This window comes from Moschus berezovskii, chromosome 14 (genome assembly GCF_049115385.1).
Source record: "Moschus berezovskii isolate FMDL1 chromosome 14, NW_MosBer_1.0, whole genome shotgun sequence".
NCBI lineage: Eukaryota > Metazoa > Chordata > Mammalia > Artiodactyla > Moschidae > Moschus > Moschus berezovskii.
The window spans coordinates 10,755,770-10,782,127 of NC_142473.1; the positions used below are offsets into that span (position 1 = coordinate 10,755,770).

Consider the following 26,358-nt stretch of genomic DNA (forward strand, 5'->3'; position numbering starts at 1 on the left):
AGTCTTAAATCAGGAATAATGTACTTCAGAATGATGGCAATTAGTTTTTCAGTGTAAATGTTGTTTTAGTGGTCAAGACTCTTTTCTTATTTTTTCTGTACTTCATCCATCCATCCATCTATCCATTCATTCATTCCACATACCAGTGACAAATATAGAACCAGACCCTCAAAATACAATGGTTCATGTCTTCTCTGAGTTTTAGTGCTTAGTGTACTGGCCAAGTAAAAGCTCTAAATTTGTGACACCTTTTCTCCTCTATTAAGTTCATTGCTTTCACACTTCCAACATCCATTTTATTGTACACCTACTTAAGGGATGCAAAAGTACCTTTACAACAGAATTTCTGACTGTCTGTCTTTCTTCAATACTTTTGCAACCAGTTTCTGATCTTTTCATATCTGGCTCTCTGCCCTGTCCATCTCCACTTAACTAGCACCTGCTTGGAAAGGCCTCTTTAAACCACCTAATAATATTAAATAGACAGTCTCCAGTAATTATAACATCAACCCGTCTTATTTTTATTGTGACCTTTGTCTCTGATTCCTTTTTCATTTACTTATTTAATCTCTGTCTCCTTCTCTTCCGTTAAAGCTCTACAAGGGCTGATGGGGGCCTTATATGGCTAGTTTGTCTCTGAATCCTAAAATGCTGCTTGGAACACAACTGGGATCAATGAAATACTTGTTGAATGAATGAATGGATTCTTAATTGACAAGTGCTTGAACTACTACAGTTAGTGATTCATCCTTGTTGAGCAGTTGTTTTTTTTACTTCACACGTGTATGAAGATTAAGTCAGAATTTAAAACTAAGTCTTAAAATTAAAAACAGTTCTGAAACGTGGGAAACATCTGGCAGAGAAGTAATTCTGGCATTTGCAATGATGGAAGAAAAGTTTTTTCTCTGAAGTAAGCAGGTTGTTGGCCTCTATTGGTGTTATCGGAAAATGCTGGCCTATTTTGGTTGATTTGCTCAGGAACTGGGACCATCTGGCACTGGGAACACAGAATGTTGTTCATTGTAAAGTGAAGAGTTATCACTTCCGGGGTAGGAATGGGGAGAAAGAACGCCCTAAGAAGATGAAGGCAGTGTGGAGCAAGGAGAGGCTCCTGTCTTTTAAAACAGTTGAGTTCTTAGTTCTCTGAGTCATACTTAAGAGAAGCTTCCTAGAAAGTTCTTCATTTGGATGGTTTCTAAATAAGCAGGCTCTTAGGGCCAAGAAAAAAAAAAAAAGTGTGTGTGGCTCCACCTACTTGAGGTTCCTCTTGGCTCTGAAAGTTGTGGCTCCACGACAGGCTTCGGGTGCTTTCTGGAACCTCGTTCCGATCCCTTTAAAGGTGGGATCATGACGGAGGGCGCGGGGGAAGAAGGCGGGAGCCGAGGGCTGGAGAGTCTCGGTTGACATAGTAACTCCAGCGCGGTCTCCCGGGCTCTCGGCTCTCAGGCTCCGCTGCCGCCCGCCGCCCCGCCTGGGCTCGCCCGGCCCGGGAGCCCCAGCCATCTCCTCGAGGGTCCCCGGCCCCGTCTGCTTGGCGCCCCGCTACGTGGCTCTGCTCCCCGGGCCCGCGGGGCAGCCGCGCGCGGAGCTCAGCCTCAGCCTCGCCCCGGGGGCGCCGGGCCGCGGCGGGCCAAGCGCACCGGGTCGCCGCGGGAACTGCCGAGGCGGCTCCGCCACGAGCGGGACCCCGGCCCGCCAGGCGGGCGTCCCCGCCATGAACCAGAGCCCGGCCGCGTTCGGGCCCCGGAGGGGCGGCTCTCCCGCTGTGACTGGCGCGCGGCGCAACGAGAGCCAAGACTACCTGCTCATGGACTCGGAGCTGGGAGACGACGCGCAGCCCCAGCTGCCTGCCTACGGCTACTACCCCTGCCTGTGAGTGCTGGCTCCGCGGGCGGACGGGCGGGTCCCCGGGGCCCGAGGGGGGCTGAGCACGCGGGGCCAAGTGCGCCGCGCCGAGCGCGCGCGGGGCGCCGGCTCCGACGCCGCCGCAGCCGGTCCGCTCTGTTTCCCCCGCGTCCTCGAGGAGCTCCCTCGTCACGGTCGGGACCGGGGCTGACTCACAGCTGCTTCCCCTGTGGCCCGCCGCTGTGCGTTGATGAGAACTCTCAGGGTCGCGGGCGCAGCTCGGCGCCCCTGCCCGCGGGGGGCTCGGGAACCCGCGCGCCCCGCCGGCTCCCTTCAGGAGGCGACCGCGGGTCCCGGCCGGCCGCCGAGTTCGCGGGCGGCGGAGAAACGCCGCCTCCAGGCTCCCCTCCCCGCCGCGCGCGCCTCTCACGAGGGCTCCCGGGAGGGACCTGTTACAGGTGCGCGCCCGGGGGACTCGGCAGGGAAGAAGCCCCAGAGGGCGGTTGGGGGTGGACTCCGGGTAACTACGAGATCTTATTCAAAAGTCTACAAGGCTTCTCTTTTTTAGAGGATGAGAGGCAGGGGCGAACTGAGGGCAGAAGAGGGCCGAAATCTATCTCCCGCCGCAGGCCAGGGCCCAGAAGTGTGGCCGGCAGAGAGCCTGTCTCCCTGCCCCTTTAGTTGACTGTGCAGTCTGGTTTCTTGACACGTCACATCATCTGCATGGGGTTTCCCACGGAAAGCAGTTCTCAGTAGCAGTTCTGTAAGCAGCTCTAGAGCTCTGTGTGTGTGTGTGTGTGTGTGTGTGTGTCTGGGGGCGGAATAGGGGGGCAGGATGGATGGGGACACCTTCAGATCACTGCTCAGGGCTGCCCACCGTCAAGGTCTGCTGTGGATCCTTTTCCCAGGAGGACGTGACCCCCAGAAGATGCTGCATGTAATTTCCCCCCTAGATAAAAGAAAAAAAAATTGTACTCCTTCCCTTCATCTGTGTACAGTACGGTTTGAAAACATTTACTATTCCGTATTTTTTTGTCTTTTTAAAAAAAATAAAATAGATTTCACAGTTCATAAAATTTACCCATTTAAGTTGCGCACTTCAGTGGTGTTTAGTATATGCACAGAGTTGGGGAAACCATCACCACTATCTAATTCCAGGACATCCTCCCCTAAAGAAATCTTATACTTTAACTTGACCTTAAATTAGAAAGTATTACTATGTCTGTTACTACAGAAATCGTCAAGCTCCTGTCAGGTCAAACATATGATAGCAAACTTAAGAGTGAGCCATGTTTCTGAGTAAGACTTTGGTCTTTCCAAATCTATTATTTCTGAAAGGTTCTATAGTAACTTTTCATCTACAAAGTTTTTATTTTTTTCCTCTTGAATAATCAAGTTACTGAAAAATCTTCTTCAATAAACAGCAGCACTTCACACCTGTGATTTATGAGAAAGAATTAAGGAAAATAATTTCCTTCTGGTAGAGGGTACAAATAAGCCCTTCTCTAAGCTTTTGACTTATACTTAAACAATTTCATATATTTTCCTAGAGTAGGAGGCATATTGTTTTTGAAAGTTGAAATAACTAGTACACTTTAGGTTTGGTTCTGCCATTATCTCAAATTATTGAGATTTTTCCCTTGTAAGAATAGATTTTTGCAAATTGTCATTTCTGTGGGATAAGTTCTGTGGATTCTTGCTAAAATATTCTTTTTCATATTCACTTTTGTAGAAATATTTTCTTACATATATTTATAAGGCTTTTACTACTGAAATTTGTGTCTATCTTGTTTGAGAGTAATTACATATTCTCAGGCTTTGAGTGCAAGAAGTAACATTTTGAAGTTAGTATTTAGAAGAAAAAGATTCAAATTCTTCCTTTTTTTCAACTTCTAATTGAAAATAAATTAATTCAATCTATTTTAATCAGTTTGTAATGGTGATTAGCAAGAAATGTCCATATCCTGGGAGGATCCCAGAAGTTATACCACAGAATTCTTTCATTTAGAAAGTAAGTATGTCTTTAGTCCATCACTTCTGAACATGGAGAAGAATTCTGGACATAAAGCATGATAAGTGTTTCTAAATTCTCAAGATCTGAAACAGTCCAGCTAAAATTCCTGCTTGGAAATGACTGATTACAAACTGTAAACTAAAGCTCTGGCAAAACAGTAGACTGAGATATTGTGAAACTCTTTGTTACAAACACCTAGCAGTAATGGATAAAATAATTAAAAGGATTTTAACATGGTGCCCAATTTTACAAAAAAAAAAAAAAGTGAATACTATTTGCCAAAAGCAAGGAAGTTAAAAGCCAGAGGATACCCTGGGAACTGATGCTGTGGTTGCCCCAGGGGTTAGAGGTTTGGGTGACCAGGAAGTTGGAGTCTAATGTCTATTTGAGGTAGAGAGAAGCTAAGGCCTTGGCTCCACATGAGGCAGAGAGTAGGAATTGAGACATCCCTGCTGCTGCTGCTGCTACGTTGCTTCAGTAGTGTCTGACTCTGTGCGACCCCAGAGATGGCAGCCCACCAGGCTCCCCGTCCCTGGGATTCTCCAGGCAAGAACTCCCCTGCTTAAAACCAGGACCCTATATTAGTGAAAAGTTAGGCTAGAATAATATGCTGTCAGCAGAGTGAGAAGAAGAAACTTTATCAGTAAGAGGAAAAGAAATCTTCCCCTAAGAATTTCATTCTTCAGGCCTACACATCATGTGACTTTGTTTGGATTTTGCTTTTTGTACCACCTAACTGACGTAGAAATCTTCAAATTGACAAATACCCCTGAGGCTCCTAGAAAAGTAAAACAGAAAACCATTCTGAAAGTACAGTAGTAACCATCTAGACTGCTAAGGATTTTCAAGAAAACAGCAAGCCCTGCTAAAGACATGATCACTGTAATACATGATGAAACACACAAGGAAACAATCCGCTAAACAAAAGTTAGCAGATGGTGCAATCCATGAGAGGGAGAGTTAACATGAGAACTAACAGCAGTATTGGATCCTTGAAAACTTGAGATGATATTGCTATTGATAAAAGAGAATATATAAAATGAATATGTCTATAGTTTTGAGGGCTTCCCTGGTGGTTTAGATGGTAAAGCATCTGCCTGAAATGCAAGGGACCCAAGTTTGATCCCTGGGTTGGGAAGATCCCCTGGAGGAGGGAATGACTGCCCACTCCAGTATTCTTGCCTGGAGAATTCCATGGACACAAAACCTTGACAGTATAAAAGAAGACATAACAAAGATTAAGCCCTAACAAAGAATAAGTTATTAAAAAAGAAAACAAAAACCACAAATAGAAAACCGGTAAAAGAAAAATACAATTTTGAAATAAAAACAAGGGAAGATTTAAAAGTGCAGACTAGCCATGGTATAATTGATAGTAATACCTGGAATACAGAGATATAAATAAGTGGAGAATATAAACATTAAGGCAAGAGCTCCAGAAGGAGAAAATACAGAGAATGAGGGTGAGGCAAGATTTGAATAGGTAATGGGTGATGATTTTTCAGAAGTGATTCATTCTCATCGTTATGAAGTACAAGAATATTAGTGTGATGCAGAAACATGAACTTATTTAAATGTAGCATATTGAAATTGAAGAACACTGAAGAAGAAACATTAAAAAATAAACCAAAATATGAGAGATCGGAATGAGTAAGTTTTAAAATTCAAAATATGGAAATGTACTCATACTGTATGCAATGTGAAGCTTGTGAGAACTATGGTTTTATGTAAAGCAGTTGTTACTCTCTAGTTATTAATGTAGTTTTTTATTTTTTTAATACAAAGTCACTGCTCCATTGCTGGTAGGATCTGTTTAAACATGGATACAGACAAAAAGGGATTCTGAAGGTCATTAAATCATGGTCTCAGAAGAAACCCAAAGAGATTCTTTAATTCACATGATGAAACAAAAATGACCTTTTAAAGAAATGTTTTAATGGATCACAGACCTTTTAAAATCGTTATTGACCTCAGGATGGTTTTGGACGAAGCCTGTCTAATGAGCCCAAGGACCCAGACTATGAACTCCTGATTTAAGAGAGATAACCTAATATCAGAGACCACAGATAAATAGAATCCCCCCATCTAGCCTTCTTTTCTCCAGGTAAAATTATGTGTTAATAAGGAAATGAAAAATTCAGGCTGCAGGCTAGAAAATGTTTTTCTGACATTAACTGTTGACAGAGCATAGTACATGACTCTCTTGAAGTTTGATTGAAGTTAGGGTATGGACAGAACTTCAATCAAGCTTCAAGAGAAGTTTGCAATGCAGGAGACCCCAGTTCTATTCCTGTGTTGGGAAGATCCACTGGAGAAGGGATAGTCTACCCAGTCCAGTATTCTTGCACTTTCCTGATGGCTTAGCTGGTAAAGAATCCACCTGAAATGTGGGAGACCTGGGTTCAATCCCTGGGTTGGAAAGATCCCCTGGAGAAGGGAACAGCTACCCACTCCAGTATTCTGGCCTGGAGAATTCCATGGACTATGTAGTCCATGGAGCTGCAAAGAGTCCGACATGACTGAGGACTTTCACTTTCTTTCAGAGTATCCATCAAACCTATGGATCACATTATGTTTTCATATGCTTGTTATGCCTCCATAATTTTTGCCTCCAGATGACTGACAAATACGTTACTCAAACATCTGTTTCACTTTTCTACACTTCTTTGCTCACACATCTGTATCTACCAGACCGGATGCCTCCAGAGCTGTCCTCATCCCTCTACACTTAGCAGAGTGTCTAGCAAAGACAAGGTATAAATTAATTTATTCCTCAACAGAGACAAGGTATTCTCCTCGGTATTTATTCTGATAAGGAATAAAGTGATGCTGGTTTTTTTCGTAAAATAGCATCAGAGTCCTTTAAGGAAGGTAAAAGAGTGAATGTCCACCTAGAGGAAGATACCCAGATCTTCTATGCCAGCTGCTTGTTCTTGGAGATTCACCCTCTTCTGGGGAAGATGTCATTGATGACCTTGCCGCAACACTGCTCTCCTTTTAACTCTAGCACCAGGTTCTTCCCTACACGTTCCTTCAGCTCACCTGAGGTAAGGCTGTATCTTCATCAGTTCAGTTCAGTTCAGTTGCTCAGTCATGTCTGACTCTTTGTGACCCCATGAATCACAGCACGCCAGGCCTCCCTGTCCATCACCAACTCCCAGAGTTCACTCAATTTCATGTCCATAGAGTCGGTGATGCCATCCAGCCATCTCATTCTCTGTCATCCCCTTCTCCTCCCACCCCCAATCCCTCCCAGCATCAGAGTCTTTTCCAGTGAGTCAACTCGTTGCATGAGGTGGCCAAAGTATTGGAGCTTCAGCTTTAGCATAAGTCCTTCCAATGAACACCCAGGACTGATCTCCTTTAGAATGGACTGGTTGGATCTCCTTGCAGTCCATGGGACTCTCAAGAGTCTTCTCCAACACCACAGTTCAAAAGCATCAATTCTTCGGTGATCAGCTTTCTTCACAGTTCAACTCTCACATCCATACATGACCACTGGAAAAACCATAGCCTTGACTAGACGGACCTTGGTTGGCAAAGTAATGTCTCTACTTTTTAATATGCTATCTAGGTTGGTCATAACTTTCCTTCCAAGGAGTAAGTGTCTTTTAATTTCATGGCTGCAATCAGCATACGCAGTGATTTTGGAGCCACCAAAAATAAAGTCTGACACTGTTTCCCCATCTATTTTCCATGAAGTGATGGGACCAGATGCCATGATCTTTGTTTTCTGAATGTTGAGCTTCAAGCCAACCTTTTCACTCTCCTCTTTCACTTTCATCAAGAGGCTTTTGAGTTCCTCTTCACTTTCTGCCGTAAGGGTGATGTCATCTGCATATCTGAGGTTATTGATATTTCTCCCAGCAATCTTGATTCCAGCTTGTGCTTCTTCCAGCTCAGCGTTCCTCATGATGTACTCTGCATATAAGTTAAATAAACAAGGTGACAGAAATGGGATGGACCTAACAGAAACAGAAGATATTAAGAAGAGGTGGCAAGAATACACAGAAGAACTGTACAAAAAAGATCTTCACGACCAAGATAATCACAATAACGTGATCACTGACCTAGAGCCAGACATCTTGGAATGTGAAGTCAAGTGGGCCTTAGAAAGCATCACTACGAACAAAGCTAGTGGAGGTGATGGAATTCCAGTGGAGCTATTTCAAGTCTTGAAAGATGATGCTGTGAAAGTGCTGCATTCAATATGCCAGCAAATTTGGAAAACTCAGCAGTGGCCACAGGACTGGAAAAGGTCAGTCTTCATTCCAATCCCAAAGAAAGGCAATGCCAAAGAATGCTCAAACTGCCACACAGTTGCATTCATCTCACATGCTAGTAAAGTCATGCTCAAAATTCTCCAAGCCAGGCTTCAGCAATAGGAACCGTGAACTCCCAGATGTTCAAGCAGGTTTTAGAAAAGGCAGAGGCACCAGAGATCAAATTGCCAATATCTGCTGGATCATGGAGATAGTAAGAGAGTTTCAGAAAAACATCTATTTCTGCTTCATTGACTATGCCAAAGCCTTTGACTGTGTGGATCACAATAAACTGTGGAACATTCTGAAAGAGATGGGAATACCAGACCACCTGACCTGCCTCTTGAGAAACCTGTATGCAGGTCAGGAAGCAAGTCAGAACTGTACATGGAAGAACAGACTGGTTCCAAATAGGAAAAGGAGTACGTCAAGGCTGTATATTGTCACCCTGCTTATTTAACTTATATGCAGAGTATCTTCATCAGTACTTGTCAAATGCTTAGAGATAACAAAAGAGAATTAACATACAGAGACAAACTCCCAGCTGGCTGTGACTGTCTTTCCCTTCATTTGTGAAGCTTCTTAAGGACTGACCCCTCCCTAACCCCAAGCTTCATCCAGTTGGCAGAGAGTATTCTCCTCCCCCCGCAGCCTCCACAAAGGCCACCCCCAATCTAGCTCTTGTCAGTCTTAGCCCAAATGGATAAAGGAATACCACCCCCTCCCTTTACCCAGTGTAAGATACGCCTTTCAAACTCCATTTGTTTTCTAGTTTCTCCTTCCTTCTTTCCTGGATCACTGACATTAGGTATGTCTAATCCTTTAAACAGGGACCCCACCACTTACCTCCACAGGTATGACTTCACACTTGGACCCACAGGGGCAGTTACCTGAGAACAAAACCACCCAGCAGCTGTGAAAGGGATTTCTAAATAAAATCAAGCGGCTCATTTCCTTATAAAAATACACTTATCAAAAGAAACATAAAGTCCATCAAAGGAAGCATGTGTGATATCATGATTTCTTATGATATCACAAACATATGCAGTTGTTTGGAATTCAGAGAATCTTATTATCCATTATGTCCTTTGGAAAAAATAGCATCCATAGCCATAAAGCAAAAACCTGGATCTTGATGAAGAGTTTGCAGTTTGGAAGCTGCAAAGCAAGTGTGAAAATCACCTTTGGCTCTGCTTCCTCTTCATTTAGCAATCATCATCTCCTCTTGCTGCCATTTGGATTAATGGTGGATCTCTTTCAGTTGACCACTTTGCAGGATTATGTTCTGCATGACAGAAACCAGATATTTTGTTTCTAAATCTCCCTGGATTGAAGTAATCAATATATGCTGATAACAGTTTGTTATCATGAAACCTTATTAGGGTCTCAGCACTGTGAGTTGTGGAGCTATTGCTGGATGTGCCGAAATGCACGCACTTGTTCTGTAACAGAATGTTTACCTATTGGAAGACCTTGCATAATTTTTTTTTTCTCTAGACAGTTATGTTCCTTGAGTTTTAAGAAGTAAGTTAACTTCATAAGGCAATTCATCTTTGCCTCTTAGAGAGTAAATCATAAAAGGAAAACATTTTCTTGAGCCCATTCTTCGTTTTCTGCCTCTGTCATAAAAAAATGCTAAATATAATTGGATCCAGTTGGGTAAAATTACCATTTGTGATTGCTCTTTGTTTAGGAATCATCTGCTGGGTTTTAGTACATGGAGAAGTGCTCATCTAAATGCCAAATTTCAGTTAAACTTGGATATCTAAAACTTTGTATGCTATTGAAGACCCTTAAGCAGTTGGAATGGATTGAATCACATTTCTTATAGAATGTCCATTTGGAGCAGGGTATAGAAATGATACATGCTGTTACAATGAAACAATGATACCCAAACAACACATGTAGTTGCTGCCTCAGTTCAGTTCAGTTCAGCTCAGTCGTGTCCGACTCTTTGCGACCCCTTGAATCACAGCACGCCAGGCCTCCCTGTCCATCACCAACTCCTGGAGTTCACTCAAACTCATGTCCATTGAGTCGGTGATGCCATCCAGCCATCTCATTCTCTGTCGTCCCCATCTCCTCCCACCCCCAATCCCTCCTAGCATCAGACTCTTTTCCAGTGAGTCAGCTCGTTGTATGAGGTGGCCAAAGTATTGGAGTTTCAGCTTTAGCATCAGTCCTTCCAATGAACACCCAGTTGCTGCCTAATTGTTCTCAAACCCATTCTAGTAAATCAGACAGGACAAAGAGGAGCAATGGTGTTGACTAGTGTTTACAGGCCCAGGCAAGGTGTTGTTTCTGTAGAGGACTAATCTGTAAACTATTTACATACAGTTTGAGGGACTACCATTTTTTGGATACTTACTCTGTAGCAGGTCCTTTTCTAATTGTCATACAAATGTAATTTGCTCTTCAAGGCAACTACTTGGCTATTTTTAATGTCTGTTTTATAGATGACCCATGCTGAAGTTTAGAGATGTTAGACAATGTTTAGAAAGTTACATAGCTGGCAAGTTGTTGTCAAGTGGACAATAACCAAATGCATTTTAGGTAATGCAGGCCGGAGCTCATGGAGGAAGGGCTGGCTGGTTGCAGAGTCTCCTCTCAGCATTCCATATAATCATGCCTGCACCCAGCACAGCTGGCTATGTTATGGGTGTGCTTTGGGAGTGCACACTCATCGCTCCTTCTCGTCTATTCTTTGATAGGCACTTGAGAAATCACAGGTTGGCTCTGATGCACTGAACCAAGATTCCTGACCTGTGCTCCTTTTATCTAAGTTATACTCTGGCAAGAGAAGAAGACAGGAAGAAAGGTTATGAATAGCAGGAATAAGTATGTTTCACTTCTACTCTTCTCTCTGTTGAAATCTTAATCACCTATGAAGGTCAAACTTTTTATTCCACTAATTCATTAATCTGTTTATTCATTCATCTTTGACCTTATGTGATTATATCACATAATAATAACAATAGCAGCTAGATTTATTAGGGGTTTCTGTGTGGTAGGCCCTCCCCTAAGTGCTTTATAACCTTTAATACTTCTTGCAAATCTGTGAGGTATACACTTCTATAATCACTGTTTCACTGATATTTTATTGACAAGAAAGAAAAAAAAAAAAGCAACCACAGCAATGAGAAGGTAACTTGCCAAGGACTGCACAGCCAGTAGTTGACAGAAAGAAAGGAAAGAACAGATGATTCTTTTTTTATCACTTATCTAGACAAACAATGAAACTAGGTTTTAAATAACTGCCAATCTTTGTCACCAAAGGAAGATTAATAATTCATCAAAGCTAGGTAATCTGTAAATTACTTACTAATTTTACCAATGGTCCACAAGCTGATTATGATACTTTAAAGGTTACAAAAGATGAAACTTTCTTTTGGTCTTGATTTCTATCAAGTGGATAAATTGCTTCTGTGCTATAAAACAGGTTGTATCAGAAAAACTGACCTGACTCAAAGGGTAGTGTGATACTGTGAATTTATTTCATTGCAGGATTTTCATAATTTTAAAGCATTTTACATGGTATTCATCTGAAAGGATATTTTGCCAGAAATCAATTACAACATGAATAGCTATATTAAGACATTGATTGCCTTTTCAAGGACGATTTCATGTTTTGGTTACAGAAACTCTGCTTGTAGCATAAAGAGCATTTTTCCCTGACATGGGTGGGTCAGCATAAAACCCTTGCACAAAACCGGGAAGTGTTCTCTTCATGGGAATTACTAAGAAAATTATCTTGAAAGTTATGATAAAAATTGGAAATGATGTGATTTCTAAAACTCTTTTAAGGTTTCTTTTAGGCAGTTAAACTGTTACAATAATAATACAAATAAGTTTTATCTATGTTAACCTTTTTGAAACAGAATTTTGAATTGAACAGGTTGAAGGATGGCTGTGGTTGCTATGAACAGCTGATTCCTGGACACTGTAAGAATCATCTCCTCTCCCCAGGAAAATGTTTTCTGCAGGACCCCTTTTCTTGGAGGAGCATTCAGGGCCAGACACAGTATTCTTTCTTGAAAAATGCATTCATTTCTTTCAGTGAATGTTTATTAAGTTCCTTTAATGGGCCAAGTTCCATATTAGAGAACTCTGAATACCATATATCATAGAGTCCAAAGTTCTATCAATTTTAACCTATTCTGATGTTTTATATGCCTTTGAAAAGCAAGAAAAGATGATATCAATTGTATTATACCTTAGATTTTTATATGATAACTGTTGAATTATATCTTTATACTTAATTATGGGCTTTCCTGGTGGCTCAGTAGTAAAGAATCCGCCTGCAGAGCAGGAGATGCAAGTTCAGTCCCTGGTTCAGGAAGATATCCTGGAGAAGGAAATAGCAACTCACTCCAGTATTCTTGCCTGGGAAATCCCATGGACAGAAGAGCCTGGTGGGCTACAGTCCATGGGTCACAAAGAGTCAGACGTGACTTAGTGACTAAACAAGAACAAGGTTTGGGTCATATATAACTCTTAGGCACATGTGAAAAAAGAAAGTCTAAACAAAATGAAGTTAGTTAAATTTCTAATAAAGCTTCTTAACATTCAGTTCAGTTCATTTCAGTCACTCAGTCGTGTCCGACTCTTAGCGACCCCATGAACCACAGCACGCCAGGCCTCCCTGTCCATCACCAATTCCCAGAGTTCACTCAAACTCATGTCCACAGAGTCGGTGATGCCACCCAGCCATCTCATTCTCTGTCATCCCCGTCTCCTCCTACCCACAATCGCTCCCAGCATCAGAGTCTTTTCCAGTGAGTCAACTCGTCGCATGAGGTGGCCAAAGTATTGGAGTTTCAGCTTTAGCATAAGTCCTTCCAATAAACACCCAGGATTGATCTCTAGAATGGACTGGTTGGATCTCCTTGCAGTCCAAGGGACTCTCAAGAGTCTTCTCCAGCACCACAGTTCAAAAGCATCAATTCTTCAGCGATCAGCTTTCTTACAGTCCAACTCTCACATCCATACATGACCACAGGAAAAACCATAGCCTTGACTAGACGGACCTTGGTTGGCGAAGTAATGTCTCTGCTTTTCAATATGCTATCTAGGCTGGTCATAACTTTACTTCCAAGGAGTAAGTGTCTTTTAATTTCATGGCTGCAATCAGCATCCACAGTGATTTTGGAGCCCAAAAAAATAAAGTCTGACACGGTTTCCACTGTTTCCCCATCTATTTCCCAAGAAGTGATGGGACCAGATGCCATGATCTTTGTTTTCTGAATGTTGAGCTTCAAGCCAACCTTTTCACTCTCCTCTTTCACTTTCATCAAGAGGCCTTTGAGTTCCTCTTCACTTTCTGCCATAAGGGTGGTATCATCTGCATATCTGAGGTTATTGATATTTCTCCCAGCAATCTTGATTCCAGCTTGTGTTTCTTCCAGCCCAGCGTTCCTCATGATGTACTCTGCATATAAGCTAAATAAGCAGGGTGACGATATACAACCTTGATGTACTCCTTTTCCTATTTGGAACCAGTCTGTTGTTCCATGTCCAGTTCTAACTGTTGCTTCCTGACCTGCATACAGGTTTCTCAAGAGGCAGGTCAGGTCTTAACATTAAGAGATGAAATTTCCTGAGCCATTTTCAGTATCTATGTTTCTCCACACAGTCTTATCCTCTGTGCCAAAGAGAGGTTGGAGATGCAGCATTTCTTTAAAGAATCCAAAGAATCCAAAGCTTTTGTTTCTAGGCAGTTAAGCTGACTTTGCATTTATATGTGTTCAGTCTCTAAGTTGTGTCTAACTCTGCAACCCCATGTACTGCAGCATGCCAGGCTTCCCTGTCCTTCACTGTCTCCTGCAGTTTGCTCACATTCATGTCCACTGAGTCGGTGATGCTGTCTAACCATCTCATTCTCTGTTGTCCCCTTCTCCTGCTCTCAATCTTTCCCAGCAGTGGGGCCTTTACCAATTAATTGGCTCTTTGCATCAGGTGGCCAGAATATTAGAGCTTCAGCTTCAGCATCAGTCCTTCCAATGAATATTCAGGGTTGATTTCCTTCAGGATGGACTGGTTTGATCTCCTTGCTGTCCAAGAAACTCTCAAGAGTCTTTTCCAACACTACAGTTTGAAAGCATCTATTCTTCAGCACTCAGACTTCTTTATTGCCCAATTCTCACATCTGTACATGACTACTGGAAAATCCATAGCTTTGACTATATGGACCTTGGTCAGCAAAATGATATCTTTGCTTTTTAATACACTGTCTGGATTTATCATAGCTTTTCTTCCAAGGAGCACGTGTCTTAATTTCATGGCTGCAGTCATTGTCAGCAGTGACTTTGTAATCATATAGAACTAGACTACTTTGACTTAGCAGTTCCTGAATGTTGCTGAACAAAGGTGATTCACAACCATTTCCCATGTATGATCCATCCTCCCTGATACACACATGCACATACACACATATATTAGTTGCTTAGGCTTGAGAGGTATGCTTATCTACTGTTTCCAAGATTTATTTTCAAGCCACTGTCATCCATTTTGCAATTTTGGATACTGGCAATAGAAAACTATCATGGTAATAATTGATATTTGACTAACAGCAATTTCAAGAAGGCTATATAATGACATGTTTTATTCCAGAGAAGTTAAAGTGGGAGAAATATATGTCCTAGAATCAGTGAAATTTGATTTTTGGTGTGCTAGAGTTGGGGGTAAATGAAAGCAGGTGAGATAGGAAAGATTACAAGGCAGACAATACGTTTTATTATCTGTACAGAAAATGAGAGTTTTAAATTTTAATCTCTACCTGACTTTAAAACACAGGTAAGACCATACCAATCTTGTTTGATCCTAACAGCAAACTTGTGTGATAGGTACTGCTATTTCTACTTGTAAATGAGATGAGTTCAGAAAGGTTAAGTAACGTGTCTAAGAATTTATAGCCCTTAGAAATTTGAGTTTGTGTTTGAACTCATATTTGACTGTTTCATTTGTTTGCTTGTTCGCTTTTCACCTTCACTCTCTGAACCTCTTCCCCCACTGGAATGGCAGATCTATGAGGGCAGGGATACAGTCTGTAACTGCTAACTAGCATTTGGCAGGGACTCTGTAAATATTTGATGGGTGAATGAACGCAAAGTCTTCCTTATACAAATTGATTCCAGTCAATTGGCCTTACCACTAAAATTCTTTTTTTTCTGGGCATCATACAGTTTTGTGAGACTTTGCTTTTAAGGTACCATGTTTTCATCTTAGTCTTTTAGAGAATACTACAATATTAGAGTCTTGTATTCTTGCAGCTTTGGTCATTTAATAAATTCTAAGAGTTTTGTGATATATATTTTATTTGATCCCTAACATTGTGCTTGTTAAATATTTTTAAATAATCCTACAAACAAGAATATATGAATATAATGCAAATATTTGGCATTATGTTGATAGACCACTCATGGGGATTAATCTTTTTTGTTTTTACTATAATGGCAAGGGGAAAGGTACTTGAGTTTCTATTAAGTTGAAAAAGTTTAAGAAAACTGAACTTCCTGAGACCAAAACTCATTATATTCAGGGAAGTTTTAAATACATCAATGAAAAAAAAATCCAGCTTACAATCGAGAAAGTGAGGAAACAATGGTTAAATAAAATAATCTAAAAATTACATGTTAATTATAATGCAACTTTATCTGAATCACGTTGTGCCTGGGCAGAACTTACAGTGTCATTTAGTTGATTTTCATGGCAATATGTCTTCTTGAAATTTGATTGGTTATTCTCAAACTATACTGCAACCTAACTCAGACTTAGACAATGTCCTTGGTTTCTTTCCTACATGTAAGAGTCTGATATACCCTCAACAGAATAGTGTTGCACACTGACTGATGTGAACACAGAAAAAGTGTCAGCAGCCTTTTGTCTAAACATGCACCAGATATGGGGATGAAAAAATGTTTTTATCAGTGGTTTAATAATCTAGCTATATATTAGACTCAGTTCAGTTCAGTTGCTCAGTCATGTCCGACTCTGTGACCCAATGGACCGCAGCACACCAGGCCTCCCTGTCCATCACCAACTCCCAGTTTTATCAAACTCATGTCCATTGAGTCAGTGATGCCATCCAACCATCTCATCCTCTGTCGTCTCCTTCTCCTCCTGTCTTCAATCTTTCCCAGCATCAGGGTCTTTTCAAATGAGTCAGTTCTTCACATCAAGTGGCTAAAATACTGGAGTTTCAGTTTCAGCATCAGTCTTTCCAATGAATATTCAGGACTGATTTCCTTTAGGATATACTGGCTGGATCTTCTTGCAGTCTAAGGGGCTCTCCAGAGTCTTCTTCAACACCACAGCTCATAAAGCATCAATTCTTTGGTGCTCAGCTTTCTTTATGGTCCATCTCTCACATCCATACATGACTACTGGAAAAACCATAGCTTTGACTAGATGGACCTTTGTTGGCAAAGTAATGTCTCTGCTTTTTAATATGCTCTCTAGGTTGGTCATAGCTTTTCTTCCAAGGAGCAAGTGTCTTTTAATTTCATGGCTGCAGTCACCATCTGCAGTGATTTTGGAGACCCCCAAAAATAAAGTCTCTCACTCTTTCCATTGTTTCCCCATCTATTTGCCATGAAGTGATGGGACAAGATGTCATGATCTGAGTTTTCTGAATGTCAAGTTTTATTTTTTTAAAAAATATAAATTCCCTAATAATTATGAGAATCCAAATAAATCATTATTTCTTGGGGGAGGGTTGTGGATATGGCCTAGGATTAATATTTTTAAAAAATTTCCTCAGTTGATTCAAATCGTAGTCCATTTTAGAAACCTATTGTTTCAGCTACTTTAGATTCACTATGAAAACCAGGTAGGAACAAAATCTAATTTCAATCAAGAAAACCATAACTGTGTATTCATCCATGCAAAGATATGAGACTGAAATTAATTTTTCTACCTAAGATCCAATGATCATTCATTATCAGATAAATTGAAAAATAGTATATTTTAATTCAGCAAATTTTCATCAAATACCTGCTCTACTGAAGGTGCTATTCTTGATATATTTAGGAGAATAGTGGTAATATAGGAAATATGCTCGATAAGATGTCAGGAGAGTAATAGCTTGTTTTATGAGAAAGTACATGATAAAAACTAGTCTGTTTTTCCAGTCTGTTTGTTAAATCAAAACATAACACAATAATTTTATATTTAAATTAGAGGAGAATGTAATTTGTTTGAATTTTATTTTTATCTTAATGTTGACCTTCTTGATTTGAATTATCTATTTTCAGAAAATATGGAGGAAGTTTGACCTTCTTAAATCATCCACAATTTTATGAGTTAAAATTTCTTAAATGGATGAAAATTCTGTTATATAAGCTTATTATCATTTAACTGGATTTCTTTTTCTGAATATTATGAAGTTTTAATCACTCTTTCAAAATTCTGCCTCCAGTGGAATAATCTTGGGGGGTCACCCTGTTACAAAGCGACTAGATTCTGCATGAAATATAGTAGTTTATATTTCTGTGTTTATAGGAAGTAAGGAAAATCTTAGCCAACCCTGTATGCAAACACACACATGATAGAAGTCACAGATTTCTATCAGAGCAGCAGTGAACAGTGAACTCTCTTTAAAGGCAGAATTCCATAATAAGGTGGTAATGTCAGCATTATGGTCATGAGACTCAGCTTTGAACCTGAAAATTCTTAGTTAATCCTGGTCCTCTGGGTTCTCTACAAATTGGTAATCCTTAAGTGTGATTATATATTTAATTTACAATAATTGCACAAGAAAACAGCCATCAGAAGTAGGAGTCAGCAGAAATAACAAGCAAGATATAAACTTTTAAGCATGTCAATGTAAAGATTAAAGATAAGCACATAAAATTACTTTGAGCTGTGTAAAGACATAGAGTCTCAAAAGTGAAAAAACAAAGGAAAGCTTTCAAAAACGAACAAGCATATTGAAAAAAATAACACTAGAGCTTTCAGAAAAACATCAAAAGCTATTGAAATAAAAGTATCAATGGACCAAAGTTCTTTGTGGAAGATTAAGAGCAGCTAGCAAGAGAATTGATAAATTCTAGGGAGATAAACACTAAAAAGTTTCTCAAAATGCAATACAGAAAGATTAGAATTGTAAAATATGATAAAGGTTAAGAAATATAGAGGCTAGAATTGGAAAGAACAGTTTACATATATTCAGAGTACCATAAGCAAAGAATAAATGGAATGTAGTTGAGGAAACAATTAGAAAAATGGTGTCTTAGGTTTTGTTCTTTCCAGAATTGATGAACGATATAAAGCTACAGAGAAAGGTTTCTATATATCAAATAAGATAAATAGAAAGAAACTCACACCTAGTTACAAGAAACTGAGTGCAAAATATTAATGTGACTTTGGACATATCATTCTTTTCTGCTTTCCTTTCTTACTGTTGAGATATTTGCTGTAAGAAAATTCTCTTTCTTTGGTACATAATCTGTATTTTTCATTGTGACTCCTTACAAAGTCTTTTTAAAATTTTTTTTTTTTTTGAATGTAGTTTCAGTTCTTTGTATCTAGGTGTGAATTTGAAATAAAGATTTTCAGGAAAAAAAATCAAAAGCTTTTTTTTTTTTTTTTTACCAACATATCTACATGAAAAGAACTTGTAAAGGATGGACCATACTGCAGAAAGATGGAAACCTATCCTAGGAGATGGTCTGTGGTATTAAAGGAATGAGAGCAATGAAATTGATAAATGTGGATAACATTAAATAATCATTCTCCTATAACATAATTATGTCTAATTTGTCTTTAAAAAAGAGGACAGAGCTAAAGTACTGAACAATTTCCTATAAACTGGAAAGGAATTTTCATTTGAAAAATTCTAAAGTCCTTATGTTGCTTAGGAAGCAGTGGAGCTTAAAGTCTACATTATAAAATTTCAAAGGAAGTCCATATAAGAATAGAAATAGAGTATATAACTGTACGAATCAGTAGAGGGAAGATAAAAAGAAAGGAAAATGGAAAAAAAGAACTGGAAAGAAAAGCAAGCAAGAAAAATGCTGCCTAGAAAAAAAAAGATAAAGAATAGCAAGTTGGTAGAAACAAGTTCATATATATCAGTTAAGATAATAAATATAAACTGACTAAATTCACTGGAATCCCCAGAAGAATAGAGTTTTCTTAATTTAGTAATTTTTCATTTAAATAGGAAGTGTACTTAAAATTAATGGACATGGAAAGACTGGGATCAAGACAAGAACAAGATCTATATGACAAACACAAAGACAAATATTGGTAGGGATAATAACATCAAATTCAACAAATGTGTTAAAACAAAAATCATTGGTAGGAAAATAGAGGCAACAACAAAATAATAAAAGGTATAATTCATCTGGTAGGTATAGAAGTTAAAAACTTGCATACCCATCATAAAGTAGTTTTAAAAATATAAAAGCAGAGATCAAAAGAACTTTAAGAGCAACATTGACAAATCTGTCATCACAGTGGGAAATCTCAATTTTTGATAGTTGAGCAAATAAAAAATTTTAAATAAGGAAACTTGAAAGTAAAATTATGAAACATTATTAATTGGACATATATAGAACTTGGCTATTTAAATAATATTTACTTTTTTAATGTGAAACATTAAAATTTGTTGAGATAGCTTTTTGGTATAATATAAGTTTTATTGAAAGAATATATACCTCATAGAAAAAATATCTGATCACAATATATTTGAAATAGAGATGAGCAACAAAAATAGTTTCCATCAACTTAAATATTGATATGATAAATCTATCTAAACACATGCACACATTTCATGGAGCAAAGAAGAAATAATAATAGAAATTTAAAAATAAATTACGATGAAAATATTATATAGCAGTTTATAGTAGTGGTGGTAACATTGGTACTTAGATGCTTAGAGAAAACAGAATCTAGCAAATATTTTTATTCTATAATGCTATTTTTCTTGTGTTTATTCTCTTCTGTGCTCTCTTTCATAAATTGAACATTTAGCTAATGAATAAAATTAAAGTTGAAACAATAAAATAGTGGAGTGCAACAAATCTAAAAGTTTATTATTTTCAAAAACTAAGTAGAAAAGACTGGTGAGTTTTATCCAGAAAAGATAATTCACAAGTAAATAATATTAAGCATGAAAGATATAGTCATAGGTACCTGAAAATCACTGCAGATGCTGACTGTAGCCATGAAATTAAACGACACTTACTCCTTTGAAGGAAAGTTATGACCAACCTAGATAGCATATTAAAAAGCAGAGACATTACTTTGTCAACAAAGGTCCGTCTAGTCAAGCCTATGGTTTTTCCAGTGGTCATGTATGGATGTGAGAGTTGGACTGTGAAGAAAGCTGATCGCCGAAGAATTGATGCCTTTGAACTGTGGTGCTGGAGAAGACTCTTGAGAGTCCCTTGTACTGCAAGGAGATCCAACCAGTCCATTCTAAAGGAGAACAGTCCTGGGTGTTCATTGGAAGGACTGATGCTAAAGCTGAAACTCCAATACTTTGGCCATCTCATGCGAAGAGTTGACTCACTGGAAAAGAGTCTGATGCTGGGAGGGATTGGGGGCTGGAGGATAAGGGGACGACAGAGAATGAGATGGCTAGATGGCATCACCGACTAGATGGACATTGAGTTTGAGTGAACTCCAGGAGTTGGTGATGGACAGGGAGGCCTGGCATGCTGTGATTGATGGGGTCGCAAAGAGTCTGACACGACTGAGCGACTGAACTGAACTGAAAGATTGAAAAAGAACATATGATAGAACATAATAGCAGTTATGAGAAGTTAGAAAAGGTATGATAATATACTAAATTTATACCAAAATTTGAAAATTTAAAGCACAATGCTCGATTTTTAGAGTAACAGAACATACCAGAGTTCACTCAGGAAGATATCGAGGGCCCAAATTGTTTCATAATTATTTATTAAAGAAATTTATTCAGTATATAAAAATTCTCATGAAGAAAAGATAGGCTCAGTCTTATAAATAAGTTTTAGTAAATTTCCTAAAAATAGATCCCTTTAATATCTCACGTACTCGTAGAGGGAAGCCATTGTAACCATGATACACAACCTAAAATAGGAGTGCAAGGAAAGAAAGTTACAAGAGAGTTTTATTGAAAACTTTCTGAACAAAGTATTGGTAAACCAAACACAACAGTTAAATTCTAAGAAAATAATTTATATAATTCATCAGATCAATAAATCAAATAAAATATGTGATTATCTCAATGATAAATGAAAAATCATTTGATAAACTTGGGTATTAATTCACAGTAAAACTCAACAAAATTGGAATCTCCCCAGATCTACAGGAAAATATTCTGACACATTCTTTTAGAAATTCTAGATCTAGACACTGATGACCACCTCACTTCTTCTATAGTGTGTATTGGAGAATTAACAAGCACAAAGGAAAAGAACATGAATAGAAATAATAAGTTTGTAAAGGAAGAAAAGAACCGCCGTTATTATATAAGTATTGCAGCATTATTTAGAATAGCCAAAGTAGGTTTCCTCAATTAATGGATAAAGAAGATGTGGTATATATATTTAATGGAATTTTACTCAGCATAAGAAAGAAATCCAGTTCTTTGCAACAGCAGGATGAACCATGAGGGCATTATGCTAAGCAAAATAAGCTAGGTAAATACACATATTTTGCACTGGTATCACTTATATGTGGACTCAAAAAAATTAAAATTATAGAAGCAGAATAGAAGAAGGTTACCAGAGGACTGTTGTTGTTAATCGCCCAGTCATGTCTGACTCTTTTGAGACTCAATGGATTGGAATTTTCCAGGCAAGAGTACTGGAGTGGGTTGCCATTTCCTTTCTCCAGGGGATCTTCCTGACACAGGGATCAAACCTGCGTCTCCTGTATTGGCAGGTGGATTCTTTACCTCTGAGCCACCAGGGAAACCTGCCAGAGAGGAGTTGTGGAAATAGGGACGGGTTGGTAAAAACTTCTAGCTAAAAGATGAATACAGTCTGAATCTGAGAATCTAATAAAACATGGTGAATATAGTTGATAACATTATATTGTATAATTGAAATTTGCTCAGAGAACGGAATTTAAATATTCTCACCAGAAAATTAAAGTATGTAAATATGTGGGGTGATAAATGTGTTAATTAACTAGATGGGGGAATCCTTTCACAATACTTACGTATATCAAATCATCATGATGTATATGCTATAAATATCTTATAATTTTATAAAGTCAATTATATCACAATAAAGCTGAAATAACAAAACCCCAAATTATTAGCATAATATTTCCTGCATAGTAAAGTCCCCAAATTCTGTAGACAAATACAGAAATAATAAAAGAATTTAACACATTGTTATGAGATCAACATATAAAATCAATTACATTTATTTATATCAGCAATAGACTTATAAATCACAAAAATTACTATTCACTGAAAAAAAATAATACTTAAGGCATCAGTACTAAATCTAACCATAAATGTGCATGCTTTTATGGAATAAACTTTAAAGTTGTACTGAAAAATAAAAGAATGTTCATGTAAATACAAATATACTAAATTATCTTCACATATATTAAAACTTGATATTTTAATGATGTCAGCTTTTCCTCAAATTAATGTATAATTCTACCATAATTTCAATAAAAATTATGATTTTTTTTCTTTCCAGAAGATTGATAAGTTGATAACTGATATTTACTCAGATCTGCAAAGAATCAAATCATAGCCAGTGCAATCCTGAAGAATTATCTGGAGGAATTTGTCTCATCAAATATCAGAATACACCTTAAGGTTTTACTAATTAAGCCAGTGTGATATTGCTGTAATAATAGACTAATTTATTGAATTAAATTTATATGAAAGAGGTGGCTGGGCAGCTTTATGAGAGAAAGCTGATTTTCATTAAAATAGTGATAGGGAAATTGGACATCCATATGGGGGTAAAAAAGTATAAATTGGATCACTAACTCACACTCTACAGAAAATTCTACTCCAGATGATTTTCAAGAGCACAACATTTGTTTTCATTTTTTCTAAACATTTTAATGACTTTGGGATAGAAAAGGATTCCTATGGCACAAAAAAAATCACAGAACATAAATCATAGAATTGATACGTTTCAGTTCAGTTCAGTCGCTCAGTCGTGTCCGACTCTCCGCGACCCCATGAATCACAGCACGCCAGGCCTCCCTGTCCATCACCAACTCCCGGAGTACACTCAAACTCATGTCCACAGAGTCGGTGATGCCATCCAGCCATCTCATTCTCCGTCGTCCCCTTCTCCTCCCGCCCCCAACCTTTCCCAGCATCAGAGTCTTTTCCAGTGAGTCAACTCGTCTCATGAGGTGGCCAAAGTATTGGAGTTTCAGCTTTAGCATCAGTCCCTCCAATGAACATCCAGGATTGATCTCCTTTAGAATGGACTGGTTGGATCTCCTTGCAGTATAAGGGACTCTCAAGAGTCTTCTCCAACACCACAGTTCAAAAGCATCGATTCTTCGGCGATCAGCTTTCTTCACAGTCCAACTCTCACATCCATACATGACCACGGGAAAAACCATTGCCTTGACTAGACGGACCTTGGTCGGCAAAGTAATGTCTCTGCTTTTTAATATACTATCAAGGTTGGTCATAACTTTCCTTCCAAGGAGCAAGCGTCTTTTAATTTCATGGCTGCAATCAGCATCTGCAGTGATTTTGGAGCCCAAAAAAACAAAGTCTGACACTGTTTCCACTGTTTTTCCATCTATTTCCCATGAAGTGATGGGACCAGATGCCATGATCTTTGTTTTCTGAATGTTGAGCTTCAAGCCAACCTTTTCACTCTCCTCTTTCACTTTCATCAAGAGGCTTTTGAGTTCCTCTTCACTTTCTGCCATAAGGGTAGTGTCATCTGCATATCTGAGGTTATTGATATTTCTCCCAGCAATCTTGATTCCAGCTTGTGCTTCTTCCAGCCCAGCGTTCCTCATGATGTACTCTGCATATAAGTTAAATAAGCAAGGTGACAATATACAACCTTGACGCACTCCTTTTCCTATTTGGAACCAGTCTGTTGTTCCATGACCGGTTCTAACTGTTGCTTCCTGACCTGCATACAGGTTTCTCAAGAGGCAGGTCAGGTGGTCTGGGATTCCCATCTCTTTCAGAATGTTCCACAGTTTATTGTGATCCACACAGTCAAAGGCTTTGGCATAGTCAATGAAGCAGAAATAGATGTTTTTCTGAAACTCTCTTGCTTTCTCCATGATCCAGCGGATGTTGGCAATTTGATCTCTGGTGCCTCTGCCTTTTCTAAAACCTGCTTGAACATCTGGGAGTTCACGGTTTACATACTGCTGAAGCCTGGCTTGGAGAATTTTGAGCATGACTTTACTAGCGTGGGAGATGAGTGCAATTGTGCGGTAGTTTGAGCATTCTTTGGCATTGCCTTTCTTTGGGATTGGAATGAAGACTGACCTCTTCCAGTCCTGTGGCCACTGCTGAGTTTTCCAAATCTGCTGGCATATTGAGTGCAGCACTTTCACAGCATCATCTTTCAAGACTTGAAATAGCTCAACTGGAATTCCATCACCACCACTAGCTTTGTTCGTAGTGATGCTTTCTAAGGCCCACTTGACTTCACATTCCAAGATGTCTGGCTCTAGGTCAGTGATCACATTATCGTGACTATCTTGGTCGTGAAGATCTTTTTTGTACAGTTCTTCTGTGTATTCCTGCCACCTCTTCTTAATATCTTCTGCTTCTGTTAGGTCCATACCATTTCTGTCCTTTATCGAGCCCATCTTTGCATGAAAAGTTCCCTTGGAATCTCTAATTTTCTTGAAGAGGTCTCTTGTTTTTCCTATTCTGTTGTTTTCCTCTATTTCTTTGCATTGATCACTGAGGAAGGCTTTCTTATCTCTCCTTGCTATTCTTTGGAACTCTGCATTCAGATGCTTATATCTTTCCTTTTCTCCTTTGCTTTTCGCCTCTCTTCTTTTTACAGCTATTTGTAAGGCCTCCTCAGACAGCCATTTCGCTCTTTTGCATTTCTTTTCCATGGGGATGGTCTTGGTCCCTGTCTCCTGTACAATGTCACGAACCTCCGTCCAGAGTTCATCAGGCACTCTATCAATCAGATCTAGTCCCTTAAATCTATTTCTCACTTCCACTGCATAATCATAAGGGATTTGATTGAGGTCATATCTGAATGGTCTAGTGGTTTTCCCTACTTTCTTCAATTTAAGTCTGAACTTCGCAATAAGGAGTTCATGATCTGAGCCACAGTCAGCTCCTGGTCTTGTTTTCGCTAACTGTATACAGCTTCTCCATCTTTGGTTGCAAAGAATATAATCAATCTGATTTCGGTGTTGACCATCTGGTGATGTCCATGTGTAGAGTCTTCTCTTGTGTTGTTGGAAGAGGGTGTTTGCTATGACCAGTGCATTCTCTTGACAAAACTCTATTAGCCTTTGCCCTGCTTCATTCCGTGCTCCAAGGCCAAATTTGCCAGTTACTCCAGGTGTTTCTTGACTTCCTACTTTTGCATTCCAGTCCCCTATAATGAAAAGGACATCTTTTTTGGGTGTTAGTTCTAAAAGGTCTTGTAGGTCTTCATAGAACCGATTAACTTCGGCTTCTTCAGCATTACTGGTTGGGGCATAGGCCTGGATTACTGTAATATTGAATGGTTTGCCTTGGAAACGAACAGAAATCATCCTGTCATTTTTAAGATTGCATCCAAGTACTGCATTTCGGACTCTTTTGTTGATACGTTTAACACATAAAAATTAAGAAACTCTGCTTACCAAAAGATAGCATAAGTGGAAAAGGAAGACAAGATTACAGTTTTGCAAAAGATACTGAAAACATATAAAATGCTGACAATATATAGATTCTCTAAAAAATAGCAAAGACACACAGCTTTTTCTTACAGAAGCAGAAACACAAATGACCAATAATCATCCACAGTCATATTAATAATCTGGAAAATGCCAAAGAAATCAAAGAGAGTTACTCTTTGACATTCAGTAAATTGGACAAAAAAAAAGGTTTGATTATATTAAGTATCTATCATGATGTAGATCAATGAAAACCTATACCCAGTTAGTAGGAGTTTATATCAAATGGGAAAAACTTTATTAGAATAAAAATGGCAAAACTTAGTAAAGGTGAAGATGGGAACACCATATAACCCAATAATTTCACTCCTTGGCATATACCTAAAGCACTGATCTTGATGATGTTCAGGTTCAGTTCAGTTCAGTTCAGTCGCTCAG

The 26,358-nt window shown here is 39.0% G+C and overlaps 1 protein-coding gene across 2 annotated transcripts in view; it reads left to right on the top strand.

The window, feature by feature from the left end:
* Window positions 1-1,260: 1,260 nt before the first annotated feature.
* Window positions 1,261-26,358, top strand: part of TRPC6 (transient receptor potential cation channel subfamily C member 6) — a 172,060-nt gene continuing 146,962 nt past the window's right edge. For both annotated transcript variants that reach the window (XM_055422891.2, XM_055422892.2), the window contains exon 1: window positions 1,261-1,872. In XM_055422891.2, coding sequence (XP_055278866.1) covers window positions 1,715-1,872 — 158 coding nt within the window. In that variant the 5' untranslated portion in view covers window positions 1,261-1,714. The remainder of the gene's footprint in view (window positions 1,873-26,358) is intronic.